General features: G+C 35.0%; 1 protein-coding gene across 1 annotated transcript; it reads right to left on the reverse strand.

Moving 5' to 3' along the window:
- Nucleotides 1–1,045: 1,045 nt before the first annotated feature.
- On the reverse strand, nt 1,046–11,741 carry LOC140796122 (protein WVD2-like 2). The gene is made up of 7 exons (XM_073148999.1): nt 11,582–11,741; nt 9,676–10,117; nt 9,064–9,152; nt 8,875–8,968; nt 8,709–8,780; nt 3,801–3,911; nt 1,046–1,625 (listed from the first exon to the last, which is right to left on the reverse strand). Exons 1-7 carry the CDS (start codon nt 11,656–11,658, stop codon nt 1,347–1,349), a joined length of 1,164 nt encoding a protein of 387 aa, XP_073005100.1. The 5' UTR covers nt 11,659–11,741; the 3' UTR covers nt 1,046–1,346.
- Between the last annotated feature and the right edge of the window lie 1,775 nt (nt 11,742–13,516).

Genomic DNA, 13,516 nt, shown 5'->3' on the forward strand with positions numbered 1-13,516 from the left:
CTTAGGCTCAGCTCATTTACACCTCTAGTTATATGAGTTTACCAATTATATATCTTTCTAATATTTGATTAAATACTAATATAGAGGTAAAATGGTTATTCACGTAGGTTCAATTAGGACGTCAAATAGCGACATGAATTCTTGACCGTGATCTTGATTGATGAGGTTAGAAGACATTAAACCTGGTTGCTAAGTAGAGTAGATAAGATTCAATTAATCCATTTAGTTGTGATCAACTGAGTCTAATTTGGATGTTATGGCTCACTCACATAGGTTATAGCTAAGATTTAATATGAACTCTATTTAGGTCAATTAGATGACCTAATTGAAAAGAGGGCTCTAGTTTCACCCAAGTTGGGTTCATAAACCTAAACCAATCACTTAACCTTAAATTAGTCGTGGACCCTCATTTTTCCTTTTTCCTTTAATCTCTCTATGAGAGAAAATATTAGGATTGGGCCATGAACAAATATTTAAGCCCGAATATCTCGAACCTGCAGTAATGTAGTGAGACTCTAGATTTCCCCTAGTACATGGTGGTATTCTTTGTGCTATCTTATTCTTTGTTAAATCAATAAATGAATATAATTTAATTGATCTTTTACTTCTTTTTTTTATACTTTGTCCCAATTTTGTGTCACATAAATAATTATTATACTGATATTTTAGATTGCGAGAAATATAGAAATAACTATTCCTAAAATAAAGTGACATTTTAGAAGTAAGTGATATATAAATATATATTCTAAATTGAGCCTTATTTGCAAAGCAAATGGGCCCAAGTGAACGAGTGGTAAGATGCATTATTCATTGAGAGAAACATTAGTAATAACTCTGCTGCATTTAAATTACTAGAAGCAAACTGAAAGCAAATGGAGATGTCAGAAATGTGCATTGCAACTTCTACCAATAAATGAGCTGACATAAGGATTACAAAAAGAATCCAAAGGCTTATACTTTGCATTACAAAAGTTATATAACAAACTAAAAATGAAGATCTATCTATCTATTTCATCCTTCTCCTTTTTGTGTAATCACAAAACTCTTCCAAAAGAATGATGCCATTTATATACAATACCAAGTCTATTTTCTGACTCAGTCATATACCAAACATACAATAATCATTCCAGCAGCATTCTGAACTGCCGGAAGAGTTGTTACATGAAGCTTTACGCATAACTTAGAAAATTTACAACATTACACAGATCATAAGGTCTCAGCCGCAAAGTTCGAAAAAAAAGTTGACAACAATTCCCAAAACAAACACATTGATGTCGGGGAGATGCAAGAGGTCATCTTTAATGTAAGATAAAAAATGAGAAAACAAAATAACATGAACCTGTGAATCAGGTCTGGGTACTTATAGCTGTCTGCCCTGCTCCATTGTCTGAAAGAGGTTTAGAATCCTCCCTCTTACCAGATTTGGCTCCTTCCTTGGCTTTAGGTGTAACTCCAGACTTGGGACTGCTCTGTAGTTTGTTAGTAGCTTCTTGGCAGCCTCCCAGACTGTGACGGTGGAAACGAGCACACATAATAACACCATTATCCTCATGAACCGGATCACTTTTGTCACTGCAGCTCTTCCTTCTGTTGAGTTTTGGTGATTTAGCACGAGTTGGAGGGATCTTTTATTGCGCAATGCAAGAGGAAAGCAAAACACCATTTAGAACTCAAGCAATCAACGATCTGGAGAGGTATTAAACATTTGAATAGGAGAAAACATTTAAAAAAGGAAAAGAACATAGTGCAAGCATGAGATCTTTGGCTAGCAGCCAAATCAGAGTACAGGAAGCTGTGAAAATCTCACCCTAGGATATACAATTGCTTCTTGAACTGCTCGTCACTGCTACTCAGATAACCATTATTCATAAAGGTTGGACATTGTGTGATGCTCGGCATTTTATAACTTCATAGATGTCAATGCCATCTGATTAGTCATGAATGCATGACCTTCAGCAAGAAAAGACTGCAAACTACCTGTACTCTTTACATATTGTTTTGTTCTTAGACAATTAAAACCTAAGTTTTCCTAGGAAAGCTACATTATAGTGCACTGGTATTCTGGAAGAGAAATGACAATTAGAAACTTGTTGAATTTTCTTTTGTTTTCTGAAAGCGAAAAAAAACAGGAGATTGGGATGTGCATATTTTTCCTATCGTCTCTCATACACATGAGAAAAATGAGTAAAGTCAATGCACAAGAAGCAGAACTTCATAATTAAAAGTCTAGTCACTTCACTAACAAATTAATTGGAACCTAGTATTCCTTAAATCCATGCAGCAGGAAAGAAAAAAAAACATGTAAAACAAATAAAAAGCTGAAACCATTATTATTTTCCCTTCTCTTTACCTAATAAACACATCATAATCACTTGAGACTGATCTAGTATGTTATCCATTAACCCCACAGGAAAATTAGAATGCTCAGAGAGATTGCTTTATCCACTAAAATAACCCTTAGATTAATAAGTATAAAATATATATTTATTTGATGCACTTAAGTTGAAATTTCTAGAGGACGGCTATAAGACTGCCAATCTTTCATGGGCTGGAATGTTGTTCAACTATAGAAAATATTTATTCAAGGATAGGGTGTAGCCAAATGAGGGTGTCAAAGATTGTGTGGTTTTAATAGAAAATATAGAATAAAGAATGGTAACATTAGACAAAAGGTAAGGATAGGACCCATAGAGGATAAATTACGGATAATATAAGGTTTCCTTTAGAGAGGAAAAGAAAGCCTACCTAGGGAAAATTAGTAGAAGATATACGATAATGGTTGATTAGACACAAATCTATGCACTAAATTGAGATGAATACAGAAAAAAAGGATACTTCTTGATCATTGTAATAAGCCATTCTTCCAGATGAAGTATGAATAATTTTTTATAATTGAAAATTATTTATTCTTCGTCATAATTGTATTGATATTGGAACACCGAATCCCACTGAAGCACTGCATCTGCAATTCTGCATTCTAGACCATCATGTGCCAGGCATGTATAAATTGCTGTTCAGGCATCATTCTTTACCAACTATCCTTCAAATAATGAAAAAGAATGACAGCAAGATCTCCCTAGTCAAGAACTAGAGACCCTACCTGGGTATGAAGTTTCTAGTAGAAATAAGAATTGCTTAAGAAGATGAAGGGACAAGGAGAGACATTCAAAATTATAAGTAAGCGGGACGTCATGTTCGAGCATCAAGATACAAGGCATTAATCTTATAATTTTCTTTTCAAACAAAGAACATAAAAAAGAAAAGAAAATTAAAAGGCAAATGACCACATGTGGATTGAGTTAAATGTAAAGTAAAAAAAAATCACATATATGCTCTATTATGATATGCCACAATGGTTGAATACAACAGTAAGACTTTAACACAAAATGTCATTCAAGCATAAGAAGAAAATATATTGCTCTTTCTTGTTTCCCAAGAAATGATTCAATGTCTAGCAAATAATAAACAACATGAGCCTAAAGTAAAATGTAGTCACAAGGCAAAATTTCATAAGTTCTTCTCAAAAGATATTGAATTGACAAAATTTTGCTGTTATCTTGTATGTAAGGATGTAGTAGTTAGTAACCTCTGACAAGACATGCTGCTTTATTGATTGATATATTGGAATCGGAAAGATTTCCTTTATTGTATTTGTGATCTATGCAATGTGATGAAAGTTACAAATAACTGACAGAAAGTAATAATCCAAGCAAAATTAGTCTTGAAATCTAGAAACATGGAAAATTCCATTTTTAATTTTCTTACATACAACAATCAAAGAACAATGTACAGTAGGTTACCTTCTTAAGTTCAACCTTAGGAGGAGGACCCTCATGGTAGAAGCTTGGAACTGGTTTTGCTCTAAAGATCAAGGTCTTCCTTAGTTGCTTTAAAGCTGCCTCTTGCTCTTCCTGGAAGTCAGAAGGTTAGAAATAAATGCAGTGATGACCTATAAACCAGTAAACGCTTATTCAACATCACTGCATTCAATCATCTGCGTGCATGTCATGTCACGAACACTCTACAAGTTCACGATCTGAGTATCAACTGATACACGTTGAATTGGTAATAGCGTAAAAGTTAAGAATTGTCAACAAACTTGAAAGTACCTTTGTAATAATAATTGTTCACATCTCATAGTAAGGTTCCTCTATAAAGCTCTTACATAAAGTAAGTAGGTGCACACAGTTATTTGCAGCGTTCTCATAAGGGTGCCATGTTGTTCTTTCCTTGTGAGGTTCAACTGGATTGAAGTTCTGGCTGTATCACTGAAATGGATTGGTCGGTCATATCGTTTTTTTTTTCCAAGCAACTGATCCTAGTCCCGAAACCAATACTTAGAACCTTGTCTTCAAACCAATAAAATCATCAGATTCAGTACGCATTCTAGTACTATTGAGCATACGAAGAACGAGCTTTCCAAATGCAATTCCAGCCTCTACTGATTCCAGGTACTTATATTGATTTCTTCCTTATGAAAGATAGGCTTTCAGATCGATCCTAGGTCAAAACCAAAGGAAAATGGCTCCTATCTTGGATCACTCTGACTGATATTGATATGTATCATTCCACGCTCTGAACCATGACATCACACCCTTACAAGGTCAGTAATCTGACAGTTTGACTTTTGTCTTGAAATCTCATGCATGATTAGAGATGGAAAAGTTGCCTCACCATTAAATAAGGGCTCATTCCTTATTCGTCAATGGACAAGATAGCTTTGCCACCAACACATTATCCCATCTATTCAGTTTGTTTACTAAGTTATGAGTAAGACATGGGCTAGACTTCCCAATACGTCAACAAATTCCCATATACAGATGAGGTTGGAGAGTTTGTTGATGGTTACAAATTCTATCATATCTGTCTAGAGAAAAGAACATTATAAATCCTTCTTTTCGACTATTTCTAGCTATCAAAGTCCAAAATTATTCCTTGCTATCAAGTTTACATTCCCACAAGGAGAAAATGTGTGTTACAAAATATTTTCGTCCCTCACACCTACACATTTCCCATACACTTGAAATGCTTCTGTTGCTTTATCCTACCACTTCCTAGGCAATGTTGTAAGGCTTTTCATTCAACCATTAGAGAGGATATTTATGGTACAGAACATAATTAGAAAAGAAAGGCACCAATGGATAGTAGTAATGATAATAAAAACTGACGAGGAAATATATTTTGTAACTCTTAGAATAAATACATGGTATCAGGCACTAAGGAAGTATTAGAAAACTGTTGCCAAGCAATAATTATCCCTACCAACTTGAGACATGCAAGCCAAAAATATTGTATGTTTTGGTAAATAATTAGTAAAATGTGGTAAATATTGTGAATTGTGGCAAGCTTCAAAATAATATTGTATAGGTTAGGAAGAAAAAACTGATCTGCTGATCTCATCTAAGAACATACAAGAATAGGCTGTGTCTTGCTGGGATAATCAATTGAGACGACTTTTGCCCAGCACATTGATCAGCTTCAATCAAGAAGAGAAGACAATGTAGTGTTCCATATTATATATAAGTAACGAGTAATAACAATATAGATAGAAGATCTTATAATACATACACCACTTTGTCATTACACACATGGAAGTTCTACTCTAGAAGCATGTATCATGATGACACCATAGCAAGAAGCTCTGAATTTTTTTTTTTCATTTCATATAAACATACAAAATTTTCAAGTTGATAAGGCATAATATACATTGTCGGTTAGTTTACCTAATAGTCAAAGTTTTTGATCAACTGCCTAGTTTTTTTGTTAGGTCATGAATTCAAATCTCGACTAGCTCCATATAAGTCTATCAAAAAGCTTGCTGGTTCATGAGGCTCGTGAGTTTGACTCGAGCTAAATTTTTTAGCTCAAAAAATTATTCGAGCCTAGTCGAGCCAGAGTCAGCTTGCTCGAGCTTGGCTTGATTAGGGTTCAATTATTGTAGTATATCTACATATATATATATATATATATATATATATATATATATATATATATATATATAACCTTAGGGAATCCAGCCTAGCCCTAGGTTATTGGAAGTTGTAATTATTCAAGTACACACTACAAAGAGAATCCCAAAAAAATTTCTTTCATCTATTCATGATCTTTACCACTATACTTCGGAAGTGATAACGCATATTAGTTGGCTCGCAAACAAAGCTACCATGCCCCATCAAGAAATGAAACCTATCTTTCCCTATTCTTTCTAGCATAACCATCATGCGAGCATATCAATAGCCAGCTAGTACCTTTCTATCGCCCCTGTAAAAAGATTATAATGCTTCTCTTGGAAGATCTTTGTGAAGATGTGAATTAGAATCTCCACTCCAAATGTTGGGTTTCCTTGCTTCTTTGTAATGTGAAGTCGAAGGTTGACATATCCACTCCAAATATCTGCTTTGTCTACCTCCAAGAGAGGTGTGTGCGGCTATGATGACTCCGGTGAGGACATTGACAGCGTCGTAGGAGCGGTTGCCTTTGCCTTTGCCTTTCCATCTTTTTTGGCGGTGTCGAGGGAGATGTCAACGCCGGTTTCGAGGGAGACGACACTATCAAGCTATCAAACAGAGCTTGAGATGAGCTGACCCTAGCCAGTCTTATCCAACTCGTCTCAAGCTCAAGCCGAGGAAAAATGCTATCAAGCCAAGCCGAGCTAGGCTTAGCTTGCTAAAGCTTGACTCATTTACACCTCTAGCTCCATAAGAGTTCAAATCCTTATTTCTATGTTCAATTCTAGTGTGATAGATCATCAATCCGCATGGAATGCAAAGACCACACGTGGTGCATGCTAAGGCATCGAATACATTATTAGTCAGTTATCTATCAACTTAAACTTTTATGTTAACTGGTTGTCTAACACAAGTAATATGTTGTAAAAAGACATTTTGTGCACTTAATTGTAAATTGACGATTGGATGACATGCCATTCTACATGGCACCAACTTCATGTTTGGATCCATAAGCACCCCTACATAGTTTGATGATTTTAGCAGCATCAATCATAAGTTTGTTTACATAAACATAAACAGTTATATAATCCCATATGGCACATGCCATTCTACATGGCACCAACTTCATGTTTGGATCCATAAGCAACCCTACATAGTTTGATGATTTTAGCAGCATCAATCATAAGTTTGTTTACATAAACATAAACAGTTATATAATCCCATATGGCACACCACTTTTGAAATATTGTCATGTTATGTATGTTCACTATCAAATTTACGTTTCTTGATTCAGAACATTGCAAAGCAGAAAGAAATTTCACACATCAATCCACATGCAATGCAAAATTCCACATGCAATGCACATGCAATGCAAAAGTCCACACATGTGGTGCATGCTAAGGCGTCACATACATTATTAGTTAGTTGCCTAACAAAACAACTTAAGCTTTTCTATCAACTGATTGTCTAACACAAGTAATATATTGTACAAAGACATCCTGTGCAATTAAAGGTAAATTGACAACTTGGCTGACATGCCATGCCTTTCTACCTGGCACCAACTTTATGTTTGGTTTCATAACTGCCCCTAGATAGTTTGATGATTTAGATGCATCAATCATAAATTTGTTCCTATCAACATAAACAGCTACATAACACCATATGGCACACCACTTTTGGAAATTGACATGTCAAAACAGTTGTACCATTATCATGCTATGTATGTTCATTATCAAGTTTTATGTTTCTTGGTTTATGGAACATTGCAAAGCAGAAAGAAATTTCACACTCTTATCAATAATCAATCCACATGCAATGCAAAGATCAACATATGCGGTGCATGCTAGGGCATCACATACATTATTAGTTAGTTGCCTAACTTAAGCTTTTTTGTCACTGTTTGTCTAACACAAGTAATGTGTTGTAGAAAGACATCTTGTGCACTCAATGGTAAATTGATGACTTGCTGACATGCCATGCCTTTCTACATGGCACCAACTTCATGTTTGGATCCATAAGCACCCCTAGATAGTTTGATCATTTTAGAGGGATTGATCATAAATTTGTTTCATATCAACATAAACAGCTACATAACGCCATATGGCACACCACTTTTTTGGAAATTAACATGCCAAAGCACATGTAGCATTGTCATGCTATGTATGTTCACTATCAAGTTATATGTTTCTTGGTTTCTGGAACATTGCAAAGCAGAAAGAAATTTCACATTCTCATCAATCATCAATCCACATGCAATGCAAGGGTCCACACATGCGGTGGATGCTAAGGCATCACATACATTATTAGTTAGTCGCCGAACATCTTAAAGCCTTTAACTTTTTTGTCAACTGGTTGTCTAACACAAATAATATGTTGTACAAAAGATATCTTGTCCACTAATGGTAAATTGATAACTTGGCTGATATGCCATGCCTTTCTACATGGCACCAACTTCATGTTTGGATCCATATTAGTTCAATAATTTTAGAAGCATAGATCATAAATTTGTTCATATCAACATAAACAGCTACATAATCCTATATGGCCTTTTGAAAATTAACATGTCGAAACACTTGTAGCATTGTCATGTTATGTTTGTTCACTATCAATTTTATGTTTCTTGGTTTATGGAACATCACAAAGCAGAAAGAAATTTCACATTATTTCCAATGCTACCAAGATAACTAGACGTGGAGAGACATACACAGGTGGAACTTTCATGCACATCACGAGAATATATAGAAGAGATACAGAACATACTCTCATCCTAGCTTCCTGTTCTATTCTCTCTGCCTCCAAAGCCTGGTTCTTCTCTTCTAACTTAGTGTAGAACTGAAAAACAAATAATAAACTGCAAATTGAATCTCTATACTGATTTCCGGAAATTACAGTGAGAGAAGCTGTGATAAATTGATTATAGGCATACCTCCTTTCTCTTTTCGGCGCGCTCAATGCATCTGAAAACAGGAGCACTAGGAACTGTTACCCTAAACTTGCTATTTCTCGTTGAAGTTGCAGTCCTATACACAGTTCAGGAGCACATAATAATTGTTCTGTGAAAGTACTTAAGAGAAGAACTATTAGAAAATAGTAATTGAAAGTAAAAGAAGGATACGAAGAAGCAACAGAGCAAGAGTCCTCTTCTTCGGAGTGTCTTGCATTATCAGGTTGCAAAGGCTTCCTAGATGTGAGAGTTGAATTACCCTGTAATCCATTGCATAAGAACACACCATCATAAACTGCTTAACAATGAATAATAGAAAATTGTCCTCTAAACACAACTACTTCCTAGACCAAGATTTAAAATCTATAAGCTGCAGCGACCGATCTGATTCAGAAGGACATTAATTGAATCTATGGAAGTAAAAGAATATGATGACGTTTAAGTAGGATATCACAAAACAGAAAAGATCAGTTCACAGAAGGAAGAAACCATCCATAACAGAATAAAATTATTGACAAAATTATCAAATACTAGATGATGAGAGAAGCAAGACAAGATAATCTTTCCGATGGTTTAAAGAAAATAAGACAATTTGGTATTTTGCTGAAAACAATAAATATCTTAAAACAAATTAGTTGAGTATTTCACCTTGAGCCTTTGTATAATATGTGAGATGTTTTCTATTTCATTTAGACCTACTGACAACTTGTTGTCTCAGATAGAGCAATAAATCAATACTGAATTAAGAGAGAATAAAACTATCAGAAAAGTAATCGAGATGACCTGAGTCTTCTTCATCATGCATGCTGACTGTGTGTTGTTCATATTTGCAGGTTTCTCTCCATTCCCAGTAGCATCAGCAACAAAAGCACGATTGCCCCCTGAAGCCCTCTTTTCAGTTGCAAGAGCAAATGGCTGAGGAACAGTGTGGCTAGAGCGTAATGATCCTGTAATAGCAGGCTTTACTGTGGATTTAATAAGGGAATCTGACTTCTTGTGATTAGCTGATATCTGAGTATCATGGTCTGCAGATCTCCTTTCTTGTGCATCATCACCCATATTTGAGTCTCTGACACGAGGTACCGTTTGCCCACTACGAGAACTTTGATCCTGTCCTTCGTATATATTTTCATTGGTGTAGACAGATTTACCGTTGGGTGCACATAAAGCGGCACAACCTGACTCGTCATCCTGAGACATTTCTATTACTTCCTTCCCCATTGGACTGCACGACATCAGAAAAGAAAAATCACATTTCTACTCATAGAATAATATGGTGGATAGAGGAAATAAATAAGGGATACATTAACATGACATGCCAACAACTGTGCTTTATTACGTAATGAAGAAGAACTCATCCTCGTAAATCGTAATATGAATTGAGCATCCTTACAAAACTCAGGCATTTAAACCTTTTAAAGAAACCATGCACATTTTAAAAACATATAGTTACAGTATATATAAAGATGACAGACATTCCAATTGAAATTTTCTAGCCACCGGGTATAGTTTGAGTCTCCAAAATATTGTTTTCATTAAAATTCAAGTCATAAATACATTTTAGTTCCAAACTGTTTAAGGAACGCATACCACAATTGTACTACTAGTGACCATAAGGGTTAGGATACTAACCTTATTTACCTCCATTGAAGAATATAAGGGTCACACGATGCTCATCTGCCTATACTAAACCATAGGACATCATATACCACCAGCATTTACTTTGTATAGTCCTTTTCTAAGGGGCAAAGAATATTTTCTATAGCTTAAAGACCTATTCAAGAAATGATGCACACAGAGTATTCAGAGATCTATAGTTTAGTGGAACAAAAAAGAGAAAATATGCAGTTGAGACATGTGGATCCATAGCTAACCAGAATGATCAAGCAACATAAAATTTGAAGATGTCATCAGGAGACTTGTAAGAAGTAAGACTTCAATCTTATAGCCTACCCACTCACAGATAGATTTATACGAGTCTTCGCCCAAAAAGCTAGAGAGATATGATTCAATAATGTATACAACTTACAACTAAGACAGACGGCGAATTAAGTATTACATGATATTCATCAGTAAATATTAAAATCAGTATAAAAGCGACATTTATAGTTCTCTAATATGCATTATTCTTGGTCAGATTGCATATTTTCATTTGAAAACACCATAGTACGAAAATTTCCGTGGAGTATTCCAGCAAATCACGGCAAGAAACTCTCCTAAACAAATTTAAATCAACCAAAAACTGATGAAAAATTGAACATTCCACAATAAAAGACCCAAATCTCTTAACTACAAATCGAATTATAAAACCGTTCTCACAAGAATATAGCAAATGAAAGCTACAGGTCATATACCATTATCCAAACCCGCGGAAGAAGGCCAACATTTCCCAAGCATTATCTTATTTTAATTCTAATCGGATAAATTTAAAAAGAATTATAGAATAACCTTGCGTACGAAATTGGAATGAAGCAAGTACATTAATAAATTATTTTCACATCACAGCTAGAAGAAGCTCGAATTCCAGCTGCATTAAAGAAACACCGAGATTTTTTTTTTTTTAAAAAAGTACCAAATTTTACCCAAAAGAAAAGGAACAAGTACCTAAAAAGAAAATCCTAAATTTCGCATTGAAACCAAGTGAATTATCCAAGAAACGAACAAAACTCTAGAGAGATTAATCCCTTACAAGTCGATTCGAGAAGGAGAGTCTCGAGCTCCTCCGCCTCCGACCGCGAGGGCGACGACGTCCTCTGTTCCGTTCATTTATAGCTGCGCTTTCCCACACTAACGCCGTTAATGAGTCGTTAACCTGGTCGTTTCCTTCTAACAGCACTTTCTCCACGTTCGCCCAATAACCTCCCCTACTATGAGGTAGCCTTTGTGGCTTGATGGGTAAATTTGTCAATAAAAACAAACAGTGGGGAAATATAGAGAAAAAAAAACTATTTTTTTAGTAGGTAATAAATATTTCATTTTACACCTCATGTAATCGGATTTTATGAATCCATAAAAACCTTGTAATATTACTAATATCTATAGTATAATCAGTAAATATATATATATATATATGAAAAGTGAATTAAAGATTTATTTTAAAATATTATCTGACCCATTTTGATCCCTAGTTATGGCTTGGAATTAGAATTAAAATAAATTCAGTAATACGGGGTTTAAAATGAAAATAAATATGGGGGGGAGATCTTCTAGGAAACCCAAAGCGCCCCACCTCCACCGGGCACGTGCGCTTATGTGCGGTCGGGTCCTCCGTGGACGGAGTCGTACGTTAACGCCATTTGAGACGATCCCTTACGTGTCGTCCGAAGGACATCGTACCGACGGTGACGGGAACACCTCCGAATACTCCGCTTCATCGCACGAGAAAAACTACCCCAAGCATACCGGGCTTATCGCGCGACAACGCAGCGAGTTAATCGCGAAGGAGCGGATTAGCCTCTACGTCAAAATGACGAAAATACCCTCTAGGTCATGTCAGGGAATCTTGATCAGCGGATCGGGGCCGTTGATTGTGGACAAGTAGTTGGTGGACACGTCAGCTTTCGCAATAGGGATGGTGGTGCTTATTATACCTTGTACCTAACGTATACGATTCTTTTTTTTTTAAATTAAATACTAGGGTTTTTTTCATTTATACCCTTCAAAAGTCTTTATTTGCGTTAATATCCTTCCGACTTCAATATATATATATATATATATATATATATATTTGCATGAATATCCTACTAGTAACGTTTAGATAACTCCATTTAATAGATGAAAATGACAAAGGTGCTCTTAATTGAGAATAATGTACCCAGAAAAGGAATTAAGATATTTGTGTATATTTACTGTTAAATGGATCAAAATTTAAATGCTGATGAATTTGTAAGATAGAAATAATTTTTTTTTGTATACTTTTATATAAATCTCTAATCTATTATTCGTATTTATATTTACTTATTATAGTATCTATTTTAGTAATATCATATGTTTTCACGGATTCAGAAAACAAATAAATATAAATATATTCACTACCTATTTTCAAAATATTATTGGTATCCGATCTATTTTATGGTCTCAATATGCATGAGAAAAAATAAGGCTTTGTTTGGTTTAAGATTAATCCCTAAATTTAATTAACTAGTCTTTTTTTTAGTCTTAATTTTTTAGATAGCAAATTTATTTATATATTAAAAAAGATAAAAAAAATGTTTCGTTACTAAACCAGGTTAGAAAATTTTTAAATTTAAAAGCAAACAATGCCTAAGTGTTTCAAAGGGCATTCATATAAATATTAATTTTAGAGAGTTGATATATATGCATAAAATAAAAAGTATTACATGCAAAAAAGAAAAGAAAAAAAAAAGAGAGAGACTTGGAGTAATTATCCGCTTGCCTGACCCAATCCAATTGATGAGTCCACCGAAAGGTTGGTTTTGTCCACTGATTGGATGCCCTAATATTACCATTGATGACAAAAGTGGTCCCCATTTTGTGATGGCAAGTCACAATAGGTTCCAAAGAGTGGGGACTGGTGGGACCCGATCTAGGCTCCATTAATTTGTTTCCTATTCCACGTCAGATTTTGGAGTGAGTGAGACGTTCAAACTGACGTGTGCTAGGG

This window comes from Typha latifolia, chromosome 10, assembly GCF_019914945.1.
Source record: "Typha latifolia isolate L0001 chromosome 10, TyphaL0001v2, whole genome shotgun sequence".
In the NCBI taxonomy this organism is placed as follows: Eukaryota; Viridiplantae; Streptophyta; class Magnoliopsida; order Poales; family Typhaceae; genus Typha; species Typha latifolia.